This window comes from Scleropages formosus, chromosome 13 (assembly GCF_900964775.1).
Source record: "Scleropages formosus chromosome 13, fSclFor1.1, whole genome shotgun sequence".
NCBI lineage: Eukaryota > Metazoa > Chordata > Actinopteri > Osteoglossiformes > Osteoglossidae > Scleropages > Scleropages formosus.
In genome coordinates this window covers 18,757,547-18,785,485 of record NC_041818.1, presented here as the reverse complement: position 1 = coordinate 18,785,485, position 27,939 = coordinate 18,757,547, and the positions used below count along the sequence as shown (strand labels likewise).

The 27,939-nt window shown below is 53.6% G+C and overlaps 1 protein-coding gene across 1 annotated transcript in view; it reads right to left on the bottom strand.

Annotated features, from left to right (window-relative positions):
* The window catches only part of tenm2a (teneurin transmembrane protein 2a), a 212,948-nt gene that overhangs the window by 137,078 nt on the left and 47,931 nt on the right, over positions 1-27,939 (bottom strand). Inside the window, 1 exon segment of the mRNA XM_029257160.1 lies at positions 14,902-15,180. Within this exon segment, the coding sequence (XP_029112993.1) occupies positions 14,902-15,180 (279 nt within the window).

Below are 27,939 nucleotides of genomic sequence, written 5' to 3'. Positions count from 1 at the left end.
GACCTGCTGTCAGCTTGAAGGTCCGTGTTTCTTTGACGCTGCGATTAATTAGCAGATTGTCACTGGTGAAAAGGTTGAATAATCAATTAAGGAATCGGAGGAGAGGAGGGAAAGATGGTGGACTAGGATGCAGCGTTCCCACCACGAAGCCCTCCCTCACCGTCTCTGGCAAATATTGCAGCGTGCCCTTCAACGGCGCCAGGCCCGCTAAACCGGACGGGGCAGCCGTGCGGTAAAGAGAACGCGCGGCAAGGACGCTACGGCTTTCCTGCCACCGAACGAGTACATCAAACAGTCCGACTTCGCTTCCGAAAAGCCGCTGCGAGGCTTTTCAACTTCTCGCCGGCCACGCGGAGCTAGAAGTCCTTCGCTCGGCTCCTTGGCCTTCGGCGTCGTTCGCGAACGGACCGAAGGCCACGGCGCCGCCGTCACATAAAAGGTGCATTTCAACCGCGGCGCCGCTGAAGTACAAATATCAACAGTGAGCGTGCTCTCGTTGTCATCGATTTCCAATCGCGGTCGAAATACAAACGCGCAGATGAGTCCGTCATAGCGGAGCCAGTCATAATGGAGAAAAATCAGGGATTACGTGCCTTATTGTCCCAGATGGGAGGAAGAAACAATGCTCACTGCTGTGGAGTTAATTGATCTAATAATTGTACAATGCCTGTGATAAATGGAGTGAAAATACTGGCTTTGCCAAAACACTGAGACTAATTGGCTTCGGAGTTGTTTAAAGAATTGTGATTAATGGAGTCCATAATGTATGTCTTGTCAGGAAAAGAGAAGCCCCTTTCCCTAGCGGCACACGTCATCGCCGGGGAAAAAGGGAGACGACGGCAGTCGATCCGTCAAAGCTGGGGAAAACCTGGGTCGGGGCCGCTCTCCGGGCATCCGACGGAAATGGCAGGCTGGCGCGCGCACTGACGTACCTTGGTAACAGATGCTGCTTTCAGCCTTGGGCACGAGCGCGAACGGATCACCGTTACTCTTCTGGAAGATCACTAGAAGTATTCCGGAAGCCTCGCTCACACCGGATGTCCGCCGGATGACCCAAAGGTTGCTCCAGTAAGATTACCGAGCCATATAAATGGGTAAATAATTGTAAGTACCTCGACATTGTAAGTCGCTTCGGAGAAAAGTAAACGTAAATTCCAAACAGACAGAGTGACTCAAGCCAGAACCACAACCCAGGAGCTGAAAGGTAACGGTGCTACCGGCCGCACCGCTGTGCCACAGTCGCATGTTAATTGCTTCAATTATTTTATATTATTTTAAGTCTTTGCGCGGTGCACCGGAACTCAACACAGTCCAAACGTGGCGCACGGGAAATCGGTACTATTTTAATTAAGCAGAACTCACGCGCGGTACCATCACGGAAACCATAACAACCTAACAGCGTTGTATGCGACCTGAACCCGGCCCCTGTCCGACCCACGTACGGCGGGAGCGTCGCTCCAAAGAACCCGGGAACAGTAACTCGAGTTCGGGTACCTCGCCAGCACTCGGCCCAGAGCGAGTCCACGGAAACGTCCCACGGCCAAACGGCAGCAAATTCATGTAATTCACCGAACGCATTTCTTCCTTGCGGAAAATCTGAATTCTGATGATTATTATTACAGCTTGCGTAGGAGAGATGGGCGGCACCGACGCGAGGAGGGTCGGGCATCCGGAAAAAGGCCAGACGAGACGCCCGACGCACGTAAATCCGCTCAAAGAGCCGTAACTAGAAAGAAACAGAAACCTAAAACTGTAATAAGAAAGCAAACAAAGTATTACCCAGAAATCTGTGCTCGCAGACAATGTATATCAGACCTAGATTTGGCCAGGGAGCAGGGAAAACCACAGGGAAATTTCCCTCAAACACAAATAACAAATGAACCGTGGTGACAAGAGCAGATGAATCAGCAAACCCAATAACAAAGATCTAACATGCAAATGAGGCAGCTCCTGTTGATCACTCGCAAAGACAATCCGCTCTAATTGCACTCTAATTGTACGAGCTAACGAGTTTCTGCTTCCATCAGTTGCATTTTCCTCCAAGACGCAGGACAAAGGAGCGAATCTTTCGCGAGAGCGATACCATCTTTGCCGGAGAACGACGCGAGATCTGTCGGCGCGGAATCAATAAAGCGTACAATTGACTGGATATTTCCATTGTGGCGCAGAAAATGGCCCCTTAACACGTCTCCGCTTCGAGGAGGAACCGTCGAAGCGCAACCGCGGCGAGACGGCGGCGACGCGAAGCAAGCGATGCAAAAATAATGAGGCGTGTGATAGAAACTAATAACGACGGTAATAACGGTAGGATGCGGGAGAGCTTTGGTCGCGGCGCCGGATGCCTTTCCAGGGGTTAATGCCGCTCGCGTTAAGGTGCGGAGCCGCGGAGAGCGCCGCAGAGAATCGGGGCCCTCGCCGCACGGAGACTCTCGATAAATATCAACCGCTGGGGACGCGGCGGGAGACGGCGCCATGGCAACGGGCTGGGTCAGCACAAGCAAGGCCCCTCCCTGCACTCAGGAGAGGGAGTTAAGGGAGCAAGAGGACTGCCGCTTACCGAGCCGCACGTCAGCACATCGAAGACGCACGCAGGCACTACGACGCGCACACACAAACACCGCAGACGTACATCGACTTACGATGGGTACGCGCGATCGCACCCGGGATCAGTACGCACTGGGCCATCACTAGTACGCTAGCAGACTACGACACACAAAGGGAAAATCGTGGTGCACAGGTGCACGCGCAGCATCACACGCACGCAAACACTGACACGGATAGTGTCGCCTACACACGTACGGGGCATACCGACACATCCGGGGGCAAAGCTGGACGCCGGAGCGGGTCTCTGACGGGGTAGGGTCCGAGAGCACTTACTTAGCGGGACGTCGCCGTAAGGGTCGTCGTCGTCGTCAAGGTAAGCTTCGAGTGTGCGGAAGAAAAGAAACAACACGCATGTGATTAAAGGAACCGTCAAGATCCGAGCAACCAAAGGAACACAGATATGGAACACATATGCTCCTGAAGACAGACGGGATAACGAGGACACGTGTGCGGATGATGCGCACGGGGGTGTGTTTGAGGAGCTATACAGAAGCACACCCTGAACGGAGGATTCACACACACACACACACACACACACACACACACACACTTTCAAAACCTCTTGTCCCATACAGGGTCACGGGGAACCGGAGCCTACCCGGCAACACAGGGCGTAAGGCCAGAGGGGGAGGGGACACACCCAGGACGGGACGCCAGTCCGCCGCAAGGCACCCCAAGCGGGACTCGAACCCCAGACCCACCGGAAAGCAGGACCGTGGTCCAACCCACTGCGCCACCGCACCCCCAGGTACGGAGGATTCAACTCATCCATATTTAGCGAGGACAAAAGACACGTGTGGCCAGAACCCCTCGCCAAAGGTGTGCGTGTGGGCAGGGAAGGGGTGCGGGCACCAGCGCATCCATCACACTTCAAAACAGCATGACAAAAATCAAATAAAAGTAACAGCATCAACATTTCTTATTCTTCCTTGATGCGAATAAGTTAAAAAAAAAAAAAAAGATTTAAAAAACAAAAAATAATAAGAAACACCCTTGGTAAAAACTTGTCTGTGTGGCTGCTGCTGCTGCTGCTGCTTTTACCTTCTGAGAATACAGGCAATTTACTCCACAGATCCTTGGGAAGGAAAGGTAATATTGTGCCCTCAGTAATCCCATCCTGCCGAAAGTGCGACGATGGAATGATTTCTTCGCCCCGAATTATAAACGCAGAGCTTGCGCGCCTCATCCGGGCCTTCGTCAAAATGCGACGCGTCCCCCGTTCCCTCTAACCGAGTTGCGGTCCTTTCGCGATCCTCCGGCCTCAGCTTGCGGAAACACCGCCATTGCCGCCCCGCCCCGCCCGCTCTCCCAATTCACGTATCGCTCCCGGCGGAGCGCGGTGGCGAGGACCGGGGAAGTGCCGAGGAGGGGTTAAAACGATAGAGGGACGCTAGAGAGGAAGGGAGCCGCTTTGAGGCAGGAGAAGGAAAACTTTCTCACACGGTTAGCTCTCGGCAAGGGGCACCAGTGCTTCCCGCTGCCACGAGATGCAGGCCGACAGAGAAGGGGACGCAGAACTGCAGCGAGAGCATCATCATCATCATCATCATCATCGTGATCCATCGCTCTAGCAGAACTTCCTCTTACACCAGCGCAGCGTGGCACGCAGTCAAAGAGCGGCGACCGTGACCACGGGCCTCTTATTAGAGCGGTGAGACAGCACCATTAAAGAACGCTAACCTTAACGAGGTGCTTCCCCGTACATCGACCGAGGACCGTCGGAGAGCATCGGCCACAACGCCGCACTTCCTACGACTGAAAACAAACGGGCTGTGAATCTACACTTCCTGTTCGCGAACATCAGCGCCGAAGCCGCGCGTCCCGTTCCCGAACAACTGAAAGGAAACGGCGGGAGCCGCTGTCCTTCCTGTATCGTCAGCACGCCCCACCCCACCCCACCCCATCACACACGCACGCACGCACGCGTCAGGCTGCGCATAGCCTTACAAAACGCCACGGAAGTGAGCGCTGTCTGAGAAGAGCTCCCCGCGTGAGATGTGTTCCCTGTTAATTATTCAGACAAAAACAGAGGCGCACACCCTTTCAAGTTTCAGCACTCTTCCTCCTCCCCCCGGCCACACAGCTCCTCCCCGGCCGTCTGACAAGTGCAGACTTCACCAAGCCACAAACTGCTGTGTGTGTGTGTGTGTAAAACAAGGCCGGCTGCATCAGCATAATGCTGAGTAACGAATGAGGAGCCATAATTGGCAAGGAAATTCTCCATGAGCTCCGAGCGCCTGCAGCGGACCGCACTGCGAACACTCGACCAAAGCACAAACTCGAGAGCGATCGCAAGCAATCGAGTAATAATAGTTAGTGTCAATAACTGAGGTGCGCAGGTCGACATCAAGAGCGCCCCGATTATCATGGGACCGACGGCCGACCAATTCGGGGCTTCTTCCCAGCCGATCCCGCCGAGCAGCGCGCCGGACCGACTCTCCAACTCCCGTGTTTTGCGGCATCTCTTTCATCAAACACGCAGCCTTAAACCGAATCGGCAGATCTCCGAGAGGACGGCACCCAGAAGGGGGTCTCGCGTTGAGTCGTCCCCACGGTCACATGCGCGGAAGCGTGTCTGCCGGAGCGGAGCTCACCCAGCAGGAGCGGACACGCCGGCACGCCACGCGCGCGTGCTCCTGGCTCGCTCAGAATGGGACGTGCAAGTCCCCCCCCTGCATTTACACGTGGGTTTCCTCCAGGTGCTCTGGTTTCCTCCCGCAGTCCACACACACACACACCTGTTGACTCCGGACCGCCCACAGTGTGCGGCTCCAAATGGGGATGGGTCGACGACCGTAAGTATCTTGCACGTCGCAGTGCACCGAGCCACCAGCTCCATACCAATTAATAAGAACGCTAGTAAAGATACTAGTCTGAGCGACTTACCAAAGCGCTCGCCGTTCGGCACCGCGTCTGCCGGCATCTGCAACACGCAGCTTTACCGCAACGTCACTCCGGACAGGGAGACGAGCCGATGCGGTAAACGCAACGGCGCGGTCCTTTCTGCGAAGGCACGGCGTGATGCGGAGCCTCTCTGAATCCCAGAACGGGGCCCGCCCGGCGGGGGAGCTGCGTACCGATGCAGCAGTCTCTGCGGGAGCTCATAAGAGGCTCCTAATCGGGCAGTCGAAAGGCGCGCCGCCGCAGAGGCGGCCCGTCCGAGGACCCCGCCGCACGGCCCGGGCCTCGGCTCGGCCGAGATGAATTCGGTGCCTAGATACCTAGAACTCAGAGACGGCGACCTCGCGTAACGACGACCTCGCTTCTCGCTCGGCTCCAATTTTCTTCCTACGCGCTGCGTATTCCAGGCTGCACAACACACCGTCCAACAACAAAGTACAGTGGCGGGGTGGGGGGGGGACATATATATATATATCTCGAAAACATTCCAGAATTGGTACGGTGCTTCGGATAAAAGCTCCAGCCAAAGACACAGACAACGGCAGGGTAATCTGATAAATTATTTACAAGCTCAGAGCAAAACAAGAAGAATATAAAAGCCTTTTTACAGGCCCCTTCAGAAGCAGTGTAATTCAGATGCTACAAAAAACGAAACGTCTGACTGCGGAAAACAAACATCCCTAAAGAAATCCAATCTATCCTTAACAAAACACAGCGCGTGACCTTTACCCGCTTTTCGGTGCGAGAACACGCGGAACATTCCCGGCGCCGGCGCTCGGAGCGCTCGTTCCAGCTCGACAAACGTTCCCGCGCCCCGTCGCCGAACGCTACGAGGGTTCGAGTCTCGAACGGGAAAGGAGCGAAGCGCTCGCGGCGCTCGCCGTCACGCCGCCCGGCCGAAGCGCGGCCAGTCCCCTCCCCCTCCGCCCTCTTCATTAAGGGACCGGACTAGGACGGAGAATCGATACCGCAAGCGGGCCCGAGACGTGCTACGCAGCGGCTGGTCTACAGAAATATGCTGCTTGCCACAGCAATATCTGATCGGGCCCAACAATGCTTCCCGACACATCTTTATGGAGCACGGCACGCCCAGCGTAATAGAGCAGGCGCGCTCGCTCTCGCGTTCTCCCCGTCCGCCGCTCATCTCGAGTTATTTAGCGGAATCGATGCGGCCGTTCCGGAGGAATCGAAGAAGGGCCGCGGGGTCGGCCCCTCCGCCCGGTCGCCGACGCTCGGAGAGGAGCTCCGGGGCGCCCGCATCGCCCTCGCGTCGAACTCCTCGTCGCCTCGAGTCCATCGAGCTCCAGAGTCCCGCGCGCTTCCCCGTCGCCCAACCCCCCAGCCGCCCCTCCGAAGTTTTAAATACCCCCACCCTCGAAGCAACTTCTGTCACTCGAAGAGAAGAATAAATTTCCTAAACCAAAGTGAAAAGTCCTTGGCTTTGAGATGAGTATAAAGTGCATAGCTAAGTGCACGCAGCTACGGCGCTGTCACAGTCGCTTTCCCGGACAATTCATCATGGTACACTAATTCCGTAATAACATCACGGCGCTCTTCGCGGCGCGGACCGCGGCCGGCTAACTCAATCAGGTAATAACGCCCCCCAAACATCAACACGTAGGGCCGCCGTCCCGCGGGTAGCCCACGCGTCCCCAAAAAGCCCCGCTCTCCACGTTACAGTTTGTCCTGTCTAAGTGCGCCGGGACGTGACGGGCGTATTAAAAGGAGCGCTTCGCATTTTTAAAACGGAGAACAAAAAATAATGATATCCTTTTTTTAATCCGTCATAGGCAGACCTTGGCTGAATGAAAGTGCATTTATGTAAACAGACCTTTTCTGTGGGAAAAGTCTAATGACCCCTGTTGTGGAGTTCAAATAATTCGTGTAATTTGAGTAAATAATTAAAGAGAGCATTTGGCTTTTCACTGCCATGCCCAAAATCACATGCCAACCCTGCTTGACTGACAAAAGGATGCTTGTTTTTAAAAGGCGTAACTTTAAAAATGACTATCCTCTGCTATGTGCCAAGTGGCGAGTGTGTGTGTTTCGGCTGGAAAGTGGAGGAGCATCAAGTAATATACCTGGGTGTGTGTGTGTGTGTGTGTGTGGTGTAAAGGCGAAAGAAAGGAAAGGGAATGTATGAATGCGTGTGTCTTCGAGCTTGATTAACTCAATTGTTTTCGCGGGACCCCACGCCGGCCCCCTCTGCAAAGGGAGCCACTAATGTACAGTAATTATCGGATCAGTCCTGAGACAATACGCGTTCCGCAACGAGACAGCGGGAGAACGCGGGAAAAGGCCAGGCTAAATTTAGATCCACCTTTTCAGTCTCTAATTAAGGGATTAATACATTTTGTCACCCGAGTCAAAATACTACACGGATGATTTATTACCGCGTCCGCAGGGAGCGGCTCCCCCGACCGCGCCGTTTGAGCAGGTGACACGGACGTGGATAAAGAGGACCGCTCGGCTAAACTCGGCCACCGAAAGCCGAACGGCTCGAAGGAAACGCTCGAATTTATCGCCTTGCGTACAGTGGACATTTTTCTTCAGCCCCTCATAAAATCAAACACAAATTACATAAAAACAGGCAACAAATAGCCCAAAAAAAAAATCAATACAACGCACTGCAACTGATACAATCAGAGAGAGGCTCACCGGAATTTCAAAGAGACGTGAGAAAATATGGGAAAGGCGACGTCTTAAAGGTTTTTGTTTTTTTTTTGCAGTCTCTCGCACTCAGTCATTTTCAAACGGAGAGCATAATGGACGTGAGCCATCGTTTACAATTAGCACCGTTTCGTCCTCCGCACAGCAGACTGGGTCCATTCGCAGAGGCCACCGGTGCATCTCCAAGCTGTCGGTGTGAACCTCCACCAGCCCACCGGCCCACATTTACGTCGCCGTTTCAACGTCCGCTCATTTAACGCAGTTTGTGCGTTCGTCATTGCTCCAGAAGATCAACGTGAGATTTACCGCGGTACCACCGGTAGCCTAGTGCTTAGAGCTGCCACCTTTGGACCCAAGGCATAAGCACGTACTCTAAATTTCCCAGCTCTATAAATCACGGGTAAATAATTGTAGGGGTGAAACCTTAACGCTGTAAGTTGCTCTGGAGAAAAGCGTCGGCTAAAACGAATAAATCTAATGCGATATTTATTTGGACGCTGGCGTTGGGTGCTCGTCGTTCGCTTGCGGCTTGAGCCCGAGCACAAAGCTTTATGACTCGGGAGCGCCGCTCAGCTGTAAATCGACAAAACTTCCATAAAGCCAACAATGGTACATCACTTCTTGTCATCGCTCAAGCCTTTTTTCTTTTTTCTTTTTACAGTAAGACAACCTGAGGGAGAGTAAGTGCCCTATTTAAAGTCATATAGTTAAGCACAAGAATGTACTAAACAATCAAATTAGTGTTAATTTGTCACTAGGCTGACACATTTATCCAAAGAGACTGAAAACCTATTTATCCAGCTGGGTATTTCACAGGAGCAATTCAGGTTAATTAAGTACTTTGCTCAAGGGCCCTTCCCGGGACTTGAACCAGCAACATTTATGTCGCAAGCCCACGTCCTTAAACGTGACGCTACGTGCTACGGCACACCCTAGGAACTCATCTGGAGAGGACCCGGAAGCGGCGAGTTCTCCTCCTGCCCTTCCTTCTCAGCGGGAAAGGCTGATGTGACTATGGCAAGCAGGCCCTCACCTTTATAAATAGACCGCCTGTTTCCTGGCATTTCATCTCAACCCGGAGCGTCTGCATGTGAAGGCGGTGACAGCAGGTAGTGGCGGCTGAAACACCTTGTCTAAATCAATGTCAGTGTCGTGGAGAATACGGGTGGGGGTGGTACAGTGGGGGGGGGGGGGGGGGGGAATCACGGGATTCGATAAAAGGGATGAAGTTGTTTGTCCGGCCGAGAAAGAAAACATCAGTATGACCTTTTCTCAAATCCATGCAGCTTCCTTTTATTGCATCGCTGGGATGGCCGATTTGAAACCTGCTTGATGACGGAAAGACAGACGTAACTGTTGTTCTCCAGCGTGTCACACTGTGGGAGTCTGAGCTGAAGGCTCATTTACACGCTTATAAATACAGGATATCTGTAAACTAAACTGAACTGCCGCACGGTCAATTCAGAAGTCCGGACTTGCGGCAAAGAACACCGATCCGGGCGCTGACGTACTAGTGAGTTGGACCACCTGGGTTCGGGTACGCTAGTCGCACCAGTCCGGACTGTTGGGACACCAGGCGGGCGAAACACACAAAAACAGTTTAGCGATACAGTACAACTATAGCGACGTCTCTGTTTTTCCCTCTCTCTCCGTGTCCCTGTCACTCCTGGGAGAAGTCGAGACAGAGTGTGACGGAGGCGTGACAAAGTGCGGTCGGAGGTGCTGCCATCCCGCGCGATCGTACACCTTTAACGTAGACAGTGGGCACGCTGGCCATCCATTCAGAGAGCGCACCAAGAGGACTCTTTAACGGCGTCCCAGCCGACGCGGGAGCGCCTGTCGTGCCTGCCCGGGCGTGTGACGGAGAAGGATGGAGCGGCGCCGGGGGCTCCTCTGGGAACCGCCGCTGGCGGCAGGGATCCGGCTGGGGGCGTCTCACGTAGAGGACACACTTGCTGCCCACTGCTTCGTAGCGACGCAGCGCCTCTCGTCTCTCGCTCGACCTTGGATCACGGTCCATATCCAGCCGGTCTTATTAAAAATGCAGTCACACATTAACAGCAAAACATTTTACCTTAAGATACACCCCCCCGCCCCTTGCATGCAAAAATGCTGTATGAATTATCAGTTTGAACAATGAGCCCTGAGGTTCTGGAAGCTCTGCTGGGAATTCACATGTTTGGGATGAGCCGCACTCGAGAACACCGAGGTCCAGGATTACCCCCGGAGCGCTGTCGCTGCACGCTAACCCACGCTGCTGCCCCCCCCGACTGACCCACAGCCAAAGCGCTACCCGCTCCCTCGGCTCCCCTGCGATACATCACCGCGGCGAGACACGCCGAACGCAGAGCATCCTACACTTGACGCACCGTAGTGTCTCGGGAGCTCACAGTGGAGCAGCAGCAGTCCTGAGGGCCACGTGGCCCAACCCGCCCTCCGCCGCAGCTCGAGGAAACCGCCAGACACGATCCATTGGAATAAATTTTTTTCAAGTGGCCATGTGGCATCATCTGTGTGTTTTTTTTTTTCTTCTTCTTCAAGCTGTGCTTTGGTTTTGTATTTTTAACTAATGACCACCGGCAAAAATGAGTTGGGGGGAGGAGGGTTGGGCTTTACTGGTCATATTGTAAACGTTTGTTCTCTCTGATAAAAAAAAAAAAAAGGAAAAATCAAACAGACTGTTTGAAGGCAGATGTGTGTGAAGCAATGCAAATAATGCAAATTATTCACCAGACAAAGGCGTGAGCGTTGCTCTCTCCGCACGGGGTTCGAAAAGCGGTTTTGTTTGTGGAACGTGATGCGCCACGTCGGCAGCCAGGCACCGCGGTTTCAAAAGGCCCGACTGGAATGAAATAAAAGGATCATCTCCTATCCGACTGAAAGAGGAGCACCTAAGGAAACAAACAGACGTGTTGCTCGCTAATCACAATGTTCAACAGCTCCCCCGCCTGCACCGAAATTACCCACAGTGCCATTCGGAACGGGACCAGCTGCAAGCCCGGAGGACGAGGTCATCCCTTGGAGCGATCCCAGGGTACATCCGACAGACAAACAAACAGCAGGACAACACGATTCGCAGATGAAGGGAGAATGGAGATCCCACTCTGGCACGCTGGCCAGTTCATCATTGGACATGTCCGCACGGCGCCGCTCGGCGACCCTTGCTCCCGCGAGGGGCAGAACGTGCTAGAAGAACGCGTAGGGGATCCGGAGAGGGTGCCGAAGGGGGGCGCGAGGCACTTAAAAATGCCGCAGTTATACAAAGTCAACGTGCGGCGGAGAAAACCTGCAGGGTGCCGGCGGAAGTCCCGGCGGAAGTCCCGGCAGGGCACTCCAACCGTGACCGTGTCAGCTGCCTTGGCTGCGCGCAGGGATGAAAGAGCTCGTTGCTTTGGATGAAAGCGTACACTTAGCAACAGAATAAAAATGATGCAGGGGAAATAGTATAAATATTAAAAAAGAAGAGGGAGTAGATATTTGGAACAGGTTCAGGGAAATGAGAGGGGGCTAGGATACCAGTGCCGATTCAGAGAGATGCGGGGGATTCGGAGCGGGAGCAGGGCGGGGGTGGGCACGGCTGTCTCCGCTGGACTGCCGGGTAAACTCCACCAGGGCCTGGTCGCACAGCGACTCATGGGAGAAACCGTACCCGAGGCATCGTCGGCCAAATCCCGATCTACTTGCGGCGTGATGCCACCATCCAAGGAACCTAATTAGGGAATTACCTGAAATCGAGGTAACGTGGCCCAAGGTTCATTCAAGGGGCGCCCGTGTCAAGAGTGCACGCGGAGCAAGGCGGCCTCTCGCGCGAAAGGACGTCGGCGACGACATCGCGTGGAGGCGATCCGGTCTTCCAAGCGCTTGATTTATTCCTAATGAGAGTAACACATTAATGTGTTTATTTACTTCATTTTTAAGACGAACTGGAGCCGCACCAGATCGCGCTGCCAAATCGGAAAAGTTTCCCCTAGCAATGTTTATGCGGAGCGGAGGAAACGGCTCACGCGCGCAGAACGGTTGTCTCGTTTCTAACACATTTCTGTGATTTAAATAACTGCAGCGTGGCCCCCGTGCCTGGGCTCCAGAGATGCGGCTTTAAAATGAACTTCCTAATGAGAAAGGAAAGGTGTTTGGTACGGGGAGCGAAACCGAGAAGGAGAGAACGAGAGCGATATTGAGCCTACGAGCGTGTTTAAGAGAGGAGGAGACGCAGAGCTGTTTCCCTACGCCGACTGTTATTAAAGCCAGTGATGGAAATACACTTTTATTTCCTGTACATATTACATAACGGACAGCGGGGTTGAACCCCTTTGCCACAACATGCCTCTGGGGATGTGACTCGGACGCAAGTTTTACACTCGGGACACTTAACCGCAGAGAGGATTTCGGAAAGAGGGCTCAAGAACGGAGCGGCGTCGGCTGGCGGGAGGGCGTGCTGCAGATCGCCGGTGGCGACGCACAACCGAACAAAAGGCCGCTCTTCCGGCGGACCAGGAGGACGTTCTCAGAACGGAGCCAGCGCGCCTCCTTTCATTTCCGTTCTGTAACCGGTGCGACCCAACCTTTGCAAATCCATCTGTGCGCTGACCTGCCCGCCACTGCATGTAGGGAAACATCAAAGCGTCTGCTCTTGTCCGTCAGGCAAGAGACAAGAGATCCAGGGGCGGACATAGATGGAGAAATGAAACAAAGACACACCGGTGTTTGGGTGTGCGGAGGAGCCGCGAGCAGAAAGATATCACTTAAACAATAGTAAAAAAACCTTTCCGGTGTAATAAAAATCTTTTTGTTCTACACAGTTGCGCCGGCAACATATATGAGGTTGCACAAGATTATAAGCAGGCAGATTAGCATCAGAAGCAGTCCCATAAATAGACCTAAATATGTGAAAAATTCCCGTCAATTCCGCAGCCACACAGTTCGTTTCAACAGAAATTAATCTTCCGCCTAGAAAAAAAGTCCAATTTCAATAAGCCGGAGAGCATTTACTCATGTCTGGCCATCTGTCTCCCCCAGTGTGATCACTGCTCACACAATAGATGGGATGAGAGGTAATGGATGGAATTTTCCCTGCTCCCATTACTTGTCCCTCACACAAATCCATGATTGGCACCTGGCAGAGGGGTGTGGCCTAATGAGGGGGAGGGGCTGGAAATTGCATTTCCCTCACAGAAGTCTTTCATTGGCTCAGGGTGGGCTGAGGGGCGGGGCTTGTGCAAACAGCCCAGTGAGCGGATGCTTCGGAGAGTAGGCGGGACAACGGAAGAGGGAGGAGGAAGAGGAGGGGCTGCTGAGTAAATCGAGGCCGAACACGGCAGCTCGCAGGCTAAACAAAGAGGGAGGGAAATTACTAATAAGTGCGGCTCCCGCCAGGCATGTCTCTCTGATACTGCTTTTAGCTGCTTGTGTAAGATGTCAGTCTGTTGGCCTTGAAACACGGATCTTCGGTACAAATGACTCGTCGCGAGTAAATGAGAAATCATACGCTGGACAAAGCTGTCGGGCAAAGTCTGGTGGCTTCTGCAGAAAGCAATTTACCACGGGGACCGATTACCGACAACAAAATCAAGTTTCACATTCAAAGACAGAGCGAATCACTGCCAACACCCACATCTGTTCCTGATTTAAATAAAGTACGGAGTTTTCTCTGCGTCGCTCCCCGACACCCTTCCCAGAGGAACACGGATGGGGACGAGGGCTCGGTCGCGCCCCGGCGCGGCCGCGGGAGGCCGACCGCAACCAGGCTCGGGGACCGACCCCGGCAGAGCGACCGCGCTGGACCGCGGCGCTGCCCGCGGGACGCGGGGGTCACTCCCGCACGGTCGCACGGTGGGAGCGCGCCGTGGCCGTACCCGTGCCCTCGCGCTCCGCCACTGGATTCTTTCCAGCCGCTAGTAGGTGGAGCACGAGCGATTACAGCGGCAATTAGCGGAGAGGCAATTATCGGTCCCGTCGATGAAAGAAAGGGCGCGCTGCAAGGTGTTTCTTTACGTGTTTAATAGCTGTTGAGCCGACTGATAAATTGTCAAAACCCGATGTTTTCTGATGTTGAAACTCACGAGCGCAACATTTGTTTCGGGGGGCCGACTCAGCTGTGAGATTTCAATTAATGAAGATTTTTCCTCTCTTTGTTAACCTCGATTGACACGGAACGCGACGTGCAAACATGCGGTGATCCTAGGCAGTCTGATTGCATGGAATTAACAAGGAAGCACAAAATACAGACAAGTAACAAGAAAAAGATCCCTAAGCGCACAGCAGAAGTGCTGGCTGCTGACAACAACACAAAGAGAGAGCCCCTCCTCCTCCGCGAAGCATGTACAAAGAAACAAAAACGTACGTGAAAAATGCTTAGAGTCCTACGTTAATCGCGCGCCCGATTCTGCTTCCTGCGCCGATTTCCACCGAAGCCTTACGTCTTCCCTCGCCCGAAAGAGCCGACGGAGCCGAGCGATTTTACCGCGTCCGTGACCCTTCGTCAGGCCGACGAGCGGGAGCGACGACAACCCGCGAGCGCGGAGCCAGGCTGGGACTCGGGGTATACGCCGCACCGCACTGCGCCGCACCAGGGACGGGGCAGTCACGGAGGATGGTCGCGAGGCACGTGTACTTACCGCAGAGCGCTGCAAAGAACAGGGCAGAACACTTGAGCGTGTGCTGTGTGTTAGGCACCGGAGGCACTAGGCCTCAGTCACTCTCGCCGCCTCGCCGCCCCGGCGCTCCTACCTGCGTCTTCGTCGGACTTGTTCTCGTTGTCGGAGTCCGTGAGCGTCAGGGCCGAGTTTTCCCGGCTAGAGAGGCCCGAGCTGCGGCGGGACTTGACCCCGTGGCCGCCCCACAGCTGGATGGCGCGATCCGGGGACATGGCGCCCTCCGGGTCCGAGTCGGCGTCCGAGCCGGCGCTCAGGGAGTAGCCGCGGTGCAGCAGGCCCAGGTCCGAGCAGTAGGCGCTCTGGTGCGGCGCCGGCTCGCACACGCCCAGCTCGGCCAGCCGGAAGTTCCCAGCTGAGGGACACAAAGACAGACGCGTGACAGTGAGCGCACGCTTTACTGTACTTGGGGACAGAGGGAAGCTACAGGGGGTGGAAGGCGACAGGAAGGGGGACAAGACCCAGAGACGACAGGGTCTCCCCTGGTGGGGGACTAACACGGCGGAGAGGGAAACCCAGTCCCAGTTCTCACGCAGATCTGAGGGGTTTCTCAATGCGCCGGGCATAATTTTCCAGGACGCCGCAGCTGCGGAGTTTCTGCGCAGCCGGCAGAGGAACAGCCCGAGGGCGTGAAGTGCCTGTCTCTCAGCGTACGATGCGCTGCAGGGACTGTTCCTCACGAGCCGTACGCCCAACTAGACTAAAATAAACACAAACTCCAGACTAAACACTGCAGCAGCTCTCACTGTAGCCTCGTTCATCTGGAAGAAAATAAGTACATTAAACAGAAACAAAGACACATCAGACACACTCAAAAATGTACATCTCGGTCATAAGCCGAACACAGACTGAGAACGAAGCCAATTAGACCGGCTAGTAGTTCCGCTAAACGTGTGCAGGGGCGTCACCCTAAGGGTTGGAGGCGAAGGCTGGCGAGGGGGTCAGGGAGAGCACGGCACAGGGACGGAGGATCCCACGTGCGAAGCGGTGACTAGGCTGCCTCGCGGTGCACGGGTACGCCGGCCGAGCTCCGACCGCTCGGGGCTCCTGGGTCCCGCGCTCCGAAGCGGGCAGCGGCACCTCTACACGCGCCGCGCTCCGGGATCTACGCAGCCCTCGCGGACGGTGCCTCTCGTGTTTATGCGTGGCCAGGAGAAGCCCGCAGAGACAGCAAGGCAAAAAAATCTGACACGAAGTACCGGCTATAAACCCGTCTAATTAATTTCACTGAAAATAAGAACTCAAAAGCGTATTTTCAACATGTTGTAAACGGAGTTAATGGTAACTGGAGTTTCAAAACCTCCGACTGTCCTACTTATGTGTCTCATTGTGCTCCGTAATTATTGCGACCACTTTCAGGTGTTTAAATACATTTTCATGTTAACGGCAGTCTACTTTAACACACATACACACATTTTCTGAACCGCTCGTCCCATACGGGGTCGCGGGGAACCGGAGCCTACCCGGCAACACAGGGCGTAAGGCCGGAGGGGAAGGGGACACACCCAGGACGGGACGCCAGTCCGCCGCAAGGCACCCCAAGCGGGACTCGAACCCCAGACCCACCGGAGAGCAGGACCCGGTCCAAACCACTGCACCACCGCGCCCCTCCAGTCTACTTTAACAAAAGCTTAAAACTAAGTCGATATATATGTGTATTTTTATACTCCAGTGGGGGGGGAGAAAAAAAACAATAGTGATATAGATATAAATCTGTCATCTAGATACTGCAATATTTCATCTGTCCATGTGGCAGTAAGAAGTGCCTCGACACGGCAGGAAGATGACAGTGAAGCGTGACTGAAAATGACTTTAGATTCTCAGCACTCCTGGCTGGAGTGGCGGTCGGCATCTCATAGCGCCCTCGCGCCCCTGCACGCCCCCCTCGGCCCACCAGCCGTCCCCTGCCCCGAGAGCGGGCATGCCACTCCACGGGTCACAACAAATAAAATAAAATCATCCGCAATAAAGTGCATCAAAGAGAATCAATAAACACAACAGATGCCCAATTAAAGCCGAGGAAAAAACAATTAGGGGGGGAAAAAAACTGCGCACAACCAGTTTATTTTCTATACTAATTAGAATGGCATTGTGGATGCAACTGCTCCCAATCAGCTTAAAAATGAGGGGATTCGATCAATTAACGGCGAAAAAAATTATTGCAAGAATATGAATCAGTGTAGTATAAATAAAGCGAACCTGCCGCTGGGTTAACGTCACCTCGTCCACGTACAAACGCGATCAAAACAGGAACTAATAGGCAATAACATGGTGCGGCGCATCCGTACCATTGGTGTCTAACACTCCGTTGACAACAGGCTGAGAGGAAAAAGGACGCTGGGAACTTGGGGGTGACACTTGCCCCTGAAGGATCGCACACCCCTCAAGCTGCCTTTACGACACACACCCACACGAACAAACACATACACAGAGACTTTGCTATCTAACATGGGTCGCTATCTACCAGACGGGACACTGGCACCTGTCGACAAGTGGGGTCTCCAACTGGGCACAGGTGGCATTTACACCAATATATAGCAGGTGAGGAGGAAAGCGATGCCTGCCGTACACACCTGTATATACTGACAGAGCACAGGTGAACATCTACAGGGGTGGAGAGCTACAGCGTACCGTCACACCTGATGTTGCGTACCTGAGAGGACGTAGCGGAGACTTATTGGGAGCATCTCCAAGATAGCTGCTGAACAAGAACATGGCATGACTCTGTCAGTACTCTGTACCTGGGTCCGGTCCTCCACCTACCTCCGCCTACGTCCACAGGGTTAGGGGCTGCTTACACGCACAAACATATCATTGAAGGTCTGTAATGAGACCATGCAAGATAAAAAGGAATGGATTAATGAATGGGAACAGCTGGTAGCATCGTGGTTAGTGCTGTTCGGGTCCCAGAGGTCGCAAGTTTGATTCCCACCTCCAGCCGCAGTACCCTTGAGCAAGATACTTACCCTAAATTGCTCCACTAAAATTACCCAGCTATATAAATGGGTCAATAACTGTAGGCAGTTTAACACTGTAAGTCGCTTAGGAGAATCACGTCAGCTAAATGAATAAATGTACATGTAATACAGTGAATTGTGGTCAAATATTTACTAGCAGAGCAGCTGCTGGTTAATCCTTGCTTCAAACATAAATCGGAGAGGCGCAGAAGATGGTGCTGCAAAAGGGGAACTGGGGGGTTGCATTTGTGAAAGGGTCAAGAAACGTGCCGACGGAAACCTGAGGTCATCCACGGGGAGAGAGGGGGTGGTGCGCAGCGAGGGCGACCGCTGTGCGGCGCTGCAGTATGTCCTACTGTCAAGATGAGGAAGAGGACAGAAGTTCAAAACTTCGAGTCACTTGGTGACAGAGAACCTGTGCACAGACTCGCTGACGGACTCCTTTGCGACAGGTAGATCGTGGCTTTCCAACGAAAGGCCAGGTGGTAACTGGCAGGAGTTGTTGCCACGGCAACTTGTTGAGTATCTTTGTCCGGAGGCTGTGTTCCACCAGGCGACGGCAGCCAAGGTGCGTTACGGAGGAACCACTTAGCCTTGAATGAGCTGGGTCTTTTCAAGCCTTTGCAGAACCGCAGCTCTCTTACAAATGGCAGGGTGAAAGTGCCGTCTGTCTGCCGGCACCGAAAGCAAGCTGCGCTTTCCGACGACACATGCAGCCGTGCTGCTTGGGCTCAAGTGACAGGAAGAGGCCACATGTGCGCGAAACCCATCCCGCCAACGCTCTCGCACACCAGTGTTACCTTATGCTGCATCTTCTAGGGCAACCGAGCCCTGAATTGATCTGTCGCAGACCTGCCTGGGCTGGAGGGAGAAATCTATCAAAGTCACTTTAATCACAAAGGTGAGAAAAGTGCGAAGCTGTGATCAAACCAGCATCACGATGATGAATGTGGATGAGAAAAACAAAAAATGGAAATTCACATTAAATCAATTGCCTTTTGTCAATGGGGCAGGGCTACAAAGAGACGAGCCCTTGTTCAGCGCCTTAAACAAACATGCTTGCCAATAATCATAAGAATAATAAAGGTGGCCGCACTCCGCAAATAGGTCTCCAATCCTCCTACTTCTGTGCACACTAAGCGGGGGACTTAGAGTAAGGGAACAAAGGATCCGCTCACGATCTCTGGATGTGTCCAAACCATCACCTGTCCTTCGCATATCTTCCTTTTCCGATGGAAAAAGGCATAAGATCTTCCGGAAGCACTTTCTAGCCCCCCTCCCCCCCCCCCAAGCTGTGCACTGGCTTATCTGGCCGCCCCTCTCTCGCTCACTCTCCACACGGAGGAGCGGTGGCCCGAATGTGCCAGTGAAAGGCTGATGATTGGATTCGAACCAATAACTGGCTGTGATGAGGACCAAGGCCCCCGGGTGCGATGCTGCTCCCTTGGGTGTCCCGCAGCACCTCAACCCTGTGGATCCGTTGTGTGATTGAGCGCCGGAGGTGGTTTCTTAGAAAAATGGAGAAGAGAAAACTTGTGTGTTCCACCTGTCTGGAAGATGCATTGCAGGCCACGCGTTACTTTCACACATGAACACCGCAGCCTGCCAGCGCTGGCGGGGAAGCGGCACGACGACGAGCCCGTAAGGACAAGCCAACTTGGAGGAATGTGTCGCATAAACCATAAAACACGTTCCTCGCTGCACTCCCTCGCTGGCCGGGCCACTGTCCTCTACGTGATCTTGTGCCCACTGTGAGCTGCAAACTGCCGTATGATTCATACCTCGGTCCGCCGCGACCGGACGGTCCGAGCGAGCGGAACCCCTGGTGGAAGTGGCCCCGTCCCGATGTGTCGCGTCTACTGCTGGAAAAGGTGACCTCTCCACTCCGGAGTGTCATTGTCATACACTAAGTGCCTCAGACACCCCCACCCCCCCCTTTATTCCACTGCGGTGGCCTAGCGGAGCGTACACCAATGAGCCACCCGGCGAACTCTGCCTGGTTATCGTGTTGGATAATGGCAGGCGGGACACCCATGTATTCACAGCGCAGCACAATGGGAAGAAGGCCAGCTTGACACGGCGACATTTCCGCCGCTCGCCGAGAGGCTATCGGCTCTCGGACCTCAATCGCGTCATCTCTCGCACATGCTCGACGCCCCCGGCATCCGGCCCCGCGGAAGCCCTCGAACCCTGGCATTTCGCGCCACTACCCGCAAATGTCAAGGGCAGCCCGTCTCCGGGGCGCAGAATGCGCGATAGCTCTCAAGGAGAGGGTTAGACAGGCCTAATGGTGATCCTGGTGAGAGCGGAGGCCGACGGCGAGAGAGGCGCAGCGAGGGAGAAGCGATGAGCGAGATGCGGCGAAGGAGACGCGGCAAGTTGTCGTGCGCGGCGCCTCCAAACAGCTTTCCCGCCGAGTCGAAGCTCCAGGAAGAAATCATTCCATTACAGGATATTAGAGGGGAAAAAAGGGATCTCCACTGGCGTAATAAAAAAAGTTACCTGTGCTTCATGGGAGTAAATGAAAAGTGCACCCCTGAACCTTCCAGGTAATTGAGTGAGAGGGAATAAACGCCCACGGGCGGGTGTCTGAAAATTACACCTCGCTGGGAAGCACGTGGAGCGCGTGGAGGTCTGAAGATAGAGGAGCGCACAGCTTGGAGCGAGGGTAAGGGGGACAGAGGGATGCGGGAGAAAGGCGGACAACTGACGGACAGGCATCTGGAACATTCCATCCAACGCGATAGCGAGCACTTCTGATCCTTCGCACCTTCAATCATTAGCGTTTTGACGGATGAGTTTGGCCAGACGCGCGCGCGCGGGTAGGACGGCACCGGGAGCGAACGGCACGCAGCCGGCTGCGGTTGGATACGTCTCCGGGGGAGGCCCGATGCCATCCCCCACCGTTCCATTCTCGCTTACCGACAAACCGGAAGGTATCGAACGCACGGCACGTCTTTCCGTGCCGTTCCCGGGGCGATTTGCCTGCACGCTGGCCCATTAATCTCACCTTCCTCGATATTTTCTTCTCCTTTCATGTGTACCCGGGCTGCTCTCGCTCCATCTCCCTCACCTCCGTCCCGCTCCCCCAGCCTCCTCGTCTCCTCCTCAATGAGTTATGGCAGCCGTTTCCCACCACGCCCCCTCCTCCCCACGAGCGCAGCTTTATAAATACAAACCGTACCCCCGGCAGCCAGGGGAAAGGAGCGCTCCACAGCCGCAACTTTCTTGCTGACGCCAGGAAAAAAAGCACGTGGGTAGGGTCCCTAATCATTTTTCTAGTGGGGGGGAGCCGCGTCGTCTTCATTTTTCAGATGATTAATGCGAGTTAACGTGCTGAACAGAGGCACTGGCATTAAGATGTGAGGAGTCAGAAGCCTTTGTGTTGTTCAAACGCAACCACACAGCAACATTTTCTTTCCCTCCCTTTCTCTGGCATTAAAGCGGATCTCGGAGGCCTTTGCTGCTAACTTTCAGCTCAGTCGGATCATCTGATTTTTTTTTTTTTTGGCAAGTGGCGAGGTGTACTGGGGTTAAGAAAACATAATTCTTGCCAATCCTTTTGCTCTTCTTTCCCCCCGTCTCTTCTGGAGACGATGCGGTGTTGCTCGGGTCAGGTTGCTTCGCGAGACCCCAAAATGCGTCTGGAGAAGTTCGGGAGTTAAGAAAGTCGAAGTGAGAAGAAAGAACAAACGGGTGAGGAGAAGGGCGCCATCCGAAATACATTATTTCTATTTAGTGGCTCGAGCTCCCAGTTGAGAGCAGCATGCCGCAATAAAAGCTTCGCGCGAATAATCTAATTCTCAGCAAAGACAGGGTGGAAACGTCCTTCAGGGTCTCAGCATCCTCAATTAAGCACTTTGCGCGGTTCTAGGCTACATGCAGGGGTAATTTCACAGCCCCGCGCACCCCTGGAAACCCGAATTAAAGCCCATTTGGGTCATAGGGGGGAATCGCTCGGGCGCAATTTTTCCTGAGCTAAATGACAAAAGGGGCACTTAAAGAGTTCTGAGGGGTCGGGAACCAGGGACTGGACCGGCATGGGTTGGTGTGGACTGGCTGAGGTAATAACACCTCCAGAACAGCAGGGGGAAGAGCAGCGTCCGGTGGCCTTTGACAAGACCTTGGGGGAAACACTAATCCACCCCCGCTGACTGCAAATGGCACAAATTAAACTATAGCTAAATGGCTCTTTGCTGTTCCTTCGCCGCCCGCAGAGCCGCCCTGTTCTTTGCATCCCTCTGTTCGGTCGAACCCCATCAACGCAGGGCCTCGCGGACGCTCCGCTTAGCTGGTCGCGGACCCCAGCCTCCGGAGACTCGGTCCCAGCAAAGAGCAGCAGCGCAGAATCAACGCCTCGCGTCGCCAAAAGGCAAGGGCCATTTACAGGAGTGTAAAAGCGGGTACAAAGCGTACAAAGACAAAGGGAGAGCAGAAGCCGGAGAAGGACAAACAACGAGGAACACAAGCAAGGAAGAGAGTGTGAAGAGATGAAAGGGAAGAGGAGGAGAAGGAGGAAGCAGGGAGGAAAGGAGAACTTTAATCCCTGCTCTCCACTCTCCATGGCGATAATACAGCACAATGTGGGGAGAGTGCCGTGGAGCCGGGAGCAGATTAAACCCTTGGACAGGGTCCTGGGCCGTGTCCTCCTGTGTTTCTGTGCATCCCGAGATAAACACTTCAAAGTGTCAAGCTCACAAATGGGGAGCGAAAAGCCACTTCGCAGCTGGGAGGAGGATGCTGTGAGATAACCATCTTCCCTTCCTGGGCGGACAGGACCACTCCCCAGCCACGGAGTTCACAGACGGGGCTCGCACAGTGGTGCTGGGGGGGCGGGGGCACTGCCGGGGAAGGGGTGCCATCAGCGCACTAAACTGCAGCGTATACCCTTCAAATCTCTGGCACTTGGAAGGCACTGTTTTCTAGGATGCTGCTGTTACTTGCAGTAAGGAAGGATTAGAGCGCTGAGATATTAATACGCCGAGAGATCACGACTCTGCCCGGGCAGAGCGAGCCGACAGGAGATGATTTCAACATGAGCGTGAAACGAGCTGTACAGGAGACCCCGAGCCCTGACCACAGGTGCGCCCTCTTGGGGACTGACTCCTTGCTTCCTTCCAGGGCAGCCATCAATATGTAATAATCTCAGTCTTTTTCAGTTTCTCGACAAGTGCGAAACATCTCCGAAGAGCCCTCGTTGGGAAGTTCTTACAATGTCCATAACATCACATTGGCCTAAATGAGACTACGACCCAGGCGTGCTGTTTTGTGTGCAGAGAACGCTCGCCGAGCTCCGCTGGGGTCCTCACACGTGCACTCAGACACACACACACAGGCTGAAGCCGCTTGTCACGAGCAGGGTCGCGGTGAACCGGAGCCTAACCCGGCAACACAGGGCGCAAGCCTGGAGGGGGGAGGGGATACAACCAGGACGGGACGCCAGTCCATCGCAAGGCACCCCAAGAGGGACTCGAACCCCAGACCCACCGGAGACCAGGACCCGGCCAACCCCGCTGTGCCACCACATCCCTGCTCAGAGACACACCTGTCTCTAACCAGTCCGGTTTCCTGCCCATGCTTTGTAGTGTAACATGAGACTGGACTACATGTCCCGAACCTGAAAGAAAGAAAACTGAAGCGCGGCAGAAACAGAGATTCTCAGTCAAATAATTCACTGCCGTTTTAATTTGTGGGAACAGTTCCAGTGTCACTGCCTACAAAGGGCCCCGCTGGCAGAACATGCACTTAGCACCGCTGACACAACCATTCAAAAGGCGAAATTCTTTCCGGTTCACACATCTGTCACACGCTACGTATCTTGGGCGGCCGCCGATGATCCGTTCTGCCATCGTTTTTGGGAAAAATAAGGGCCTCCGATAAAGTAGGAGGTTGACGCAGCGCCGAGACAGATGCCGGAGACACTGCATGATTAACAGTGTCATTATGCAGACCTCAGAAGATTACAGCGGACAGTCCGGATGGCTGGAGGAATCATCGGCACCCCCCCCCCCCCCCACTCTCCAAGAATTGTACTCGTCCAGAGTGAGAAAAAGGGCTGGCAAAATCATCCCAGACCCTTCGCACCCAGGCCACTTCCTCTCCGAACTTTTGCCGTCTGGCTGGCGCTACAGAGCACTGGGCATCAGGACAGCCAGGCAGCAGGCACAAGAAAAGGGGGAGGAAACTGGTGCAATAAACAATGCCATTTATATTTATTTTTCACATCATATCTCTTATTTGGAGGGGGTGCGGTGGCGCAGTGGGTTGGACCGCAGTCCCGCTCTCCGGTGGGTCTGGGGTTCGAGTCCCGCTTGGGGTACCTTGCGATGGACTGGCGTCCCGTCCTGGGTGTGTCCCCTGCCCCTCTGGCCTTACGCCCTGTGTTACCGGGTAGGCTCCGGTTCCCCTGTGACCCCGTATGGGATGAGCGGTTCTGAAAATGTGTGTGTGTGTGTGTGTGTATCTCTTATTTACCTTCCCTTGCATTGTATATAACATACCTGTACAAACAAATAATGTCTAGTGTCTGTTTTGTATATTGTGTACTTTATACTCTATATATTTTTTTCTTTTTTATCTTTTATTAGCCCACTCTACTTTTATTATCTGTGTCTTGTCACTGTCACTCTGTCTGTCTGTGCTGTAGAAGTTTGTCACCAAGACGAATTCCTTGTACGTGTAAACATATTTGGCAACAAAGCTAATTCATTCATTCGTGCAGTAAAATCCATTTCTTAACCACGTCACAACGAGGTGCGTGGTGGGGGGGCGCAATGTAAGCGGCGCTAAAATGCGCACGCGACGCTCCACCTTCAATCAGAGCGACTAGATGATACCAGGTCGCACGCGTGCGGCACGAGACGGGAATGCACCGGAGAGCGCGAGATCTGCAGCGACAGCGCCATTAAAATGCAGGCACGTGATATTAAACCAGAGAGTGAGAGGCAGATAAAAACAGCGCAAGCACATAATTAAAACAAAAACAAAGGGAGAATTCATGAGGCAGAGCTGATGAACAAAGCCGTTTCAACGCCATACTTGCTCACTGATTACTCCTCCAGTAATATTATCACTGCTGCCATTATGCCACACATTTCATATTTATTCCTCTCCTAAAACCATATAAATACATATATAAAAGCATACAAATAAAACTACTATGCGCCCTATTAGCTGTTGATTACTATACTAGGATTAAAAACAAATTTCTTATAAAATGAGTGTGTTCCACTGATGTATGGATGAGTGACCCAGTGTAAGTAGTGTATCTAGCAGTGTAAGTAAATAAGGTGTGTGGGATCATAACATTAACACAGTATCCACTGGAAGTCACTTTGGAGAAAAGCGTCTGCTAAGCGAATAAATGTAAATTTCTCAAAGAGATTGATGCTCCTTATCTTCAGTTTCATTGTACAGAAACCGATAAATTTAATAATCAACAGGGTCCTCTAGAGAGATGTATTTATTAGATAAAGCTAAACACCATGAATATTCAAAATGTATTAAAATTACAAAAAAGGGATTACAAACTATGACAGAGTACAAATGGAGGTGAGGCAATGATGACCTTTTATGAATCGCGAAAGCGTTTAGAGCACTTAACTGTGAATTAATGAAGCAGGCCTAAACTGTAAAACCTCCATTACAGTGCGTGCGTGTGTGTCGCAGCGGGACACGGGCGCGACGGTGTGTGAACGTGCTGCTGGTGTGTGTTGTTTGCGCGCATGCACATGCTCCAGTGTCTGCGCCTTGGGGTTGGGAGATGGAGGTACAAGAAAAGACGTGTGTGTGTGTGTGAGAGAGACAGAGAAAGACAGAGATTATGCATACGTTGTTGCAGGACCTTCACTCGAAGCCGCTCGGACACCACGTTTGCAGCACCACACAATAACCGCGCTCAACACCCCACTTCGACCGGAACCCTGTCGGAACCCTGCCGGAGTCCCGTGGTCTGGTCCACATCCAATTCTTCGCTCCACCGAAGAATCCAAGGGCTCGTTTGTACCTCTTGTTCCCCGAATTCGGCAAAGTCAGCCTCCCTCTCCCAGAACAGAGGTTCTCGGTGGTTTCTAATGAAGCTGGGAATCCAGCTCGCGGTGTAGCCCGGCAGAACCGAGCCTTCAGTGCTGCTCCAGTGAGTTACCCAACTGCTCGCTGTTAAACGCTGACTGAGAAACCCTCTAATCGCACTTAGAGAGAGACGAGCGCAGCTCAACAACTCACTGCTGGGCTACTTAGGAAACGGAACGTGCGTTTCGCAGAGTAAAATAGGGTTGCCGTGATGACGGCGGCGGCAGGAAGCCCGCCTGGGTGGGGGGACCGCCGCGATCGAGGACGGCCCGCCGGGTCCCTCTTCCTCGGTCTGCGAGGCCGGCGGCCGCGAGGCGCCGTCATCAACCCAATTATGGAGCTAGCTACGCGCAGCCATGCGGCACGTGTCGTCGGTCGCCACCGCACACTCAACATGAAGCTGCGGGGCGCTCGCTCATCCACCCGCAGTGCCCGGTTTCCACGCCGTTTAGGGCTTGCAAAACTTAAAAAGCAGACATATAAAGAAGAACACGAAAAAAGATTGCGAGGCAGAAATTGAACGCAACTAATGGAAACAGTTACATTCCTGAAAGATAATTCTAGAATTTCTAGGTATTACCTACGAAAGTCTCTTCAGCTTCTCCATCGGCCACGTGGTTTAGCACTCGGACGGTTTAAAGCGCATCGTGTCTGTCAATGTAATTCAATGGGCGTTTGCTCCTCTTTCGGCAGATTTCGGAGCCACGAGCCCTACGCCTACCAACACCAAAATACGTTAGAAACGGTAGAGAATATTGGTGGTATTCGTAGCTCAGGCTGTCGCAGCCAGACTTTCCATCCGTCATTTCCGGCGCCGCCGGCCAAGTCAGAACCCCGGGCTGTCGCGAGTGACAATCCCCCGCCTCCGTTCCTCTCGGGAACCATCTCTCTGGTACAACTGCATCCGTTCCCGAAACGAAGCTGTTTACCATGGCAGTGATGGCAACGCCAGCACCGCGCAGCTGGTACTGCCGCTAAAACCAGAGAACAGGGACAAGCGCGCACACAGGGCGGAGCGGCACGTCCAGAGCGCAAATAATCACACCCCCGGGCAGTTAAGCCACACGTGCGGTCTGGCAGGCGCGAAAGGGTGCTTTCGCACCGTTAATATTTGAAGACACGGAAAAGAGCACGGAAGTGTGCGGCTACGGCGGCGCTTTTTCGAAGAGCCTGTCCGTCGAGGATCGGCGCTCAAATCCTCCCCTCCCTCTCAGGCTCCGCGGTGCACAGAAGCAGACGGGAGGCTTTCTACAGAACTCCGAGCTTCGCCATCACCTCCAGGCTCCGCACGCGATCCCACAACCCCACCTCGCCCTCGAAACACCCCGCCGCCGCATGCATATTTCATGGCTCTCCGCGAGCCTACACGTGTAGTCGCGACCCCATCAATATTGCATTCCGCGCGCATCCACTCCACACGCTTAATTAATGCTGCGGCAAAAAAAGCATTCATTTCTCCAGACAATGCGATTATCCACCAGTCCCGCAACGTCGACCATTCTGCACGACTGTTCTGCTAAAAATATAAAAGAAATAAATGAGTGACTAAAATGTATTGTTTTGCTCGGTTTCTTTTTTTGTAAGACAGAAAGTTGGCTGCCGATTCGCACACGTCACCCTCCGAGTACTCCCCACAGTGCCTGCACTGCCAAGGAGAACCTGCTGTTGTGAAAGAGACGCCGAACATGACAAATAGTTTAATGCGCCCTCCCCGAGTCTTTGTACTGAACTGACTGCTAATGGCACTGCTGTCCAAACAAGAACATTCAATTGAACGGGCTACAGAAAAGCTTTTTTAAAAAAAAAAAAAAAAAAAAAAAACGTCACACATGCACAGCTGTGTGTGGGGTCCCGGCAGCAAGGCAGGGAACATCGAGGAGACGGATATGACTTCACGTCCATCTGCGCTGGGTCCATTTTACAGCGTCTCCCTCCAGGTCCATCCAAAGGTCTTTGCTGGACAACTGCATTCAGGGCCAGAGGGACTCGGTGGAGACATGCTATTCATGAGTGACAGATGCCCTTACTGCACTCCCCTGGGCCACCCTGCCACCCTGAGGCTGCTGCTGGGGACACGATGGTGCCCC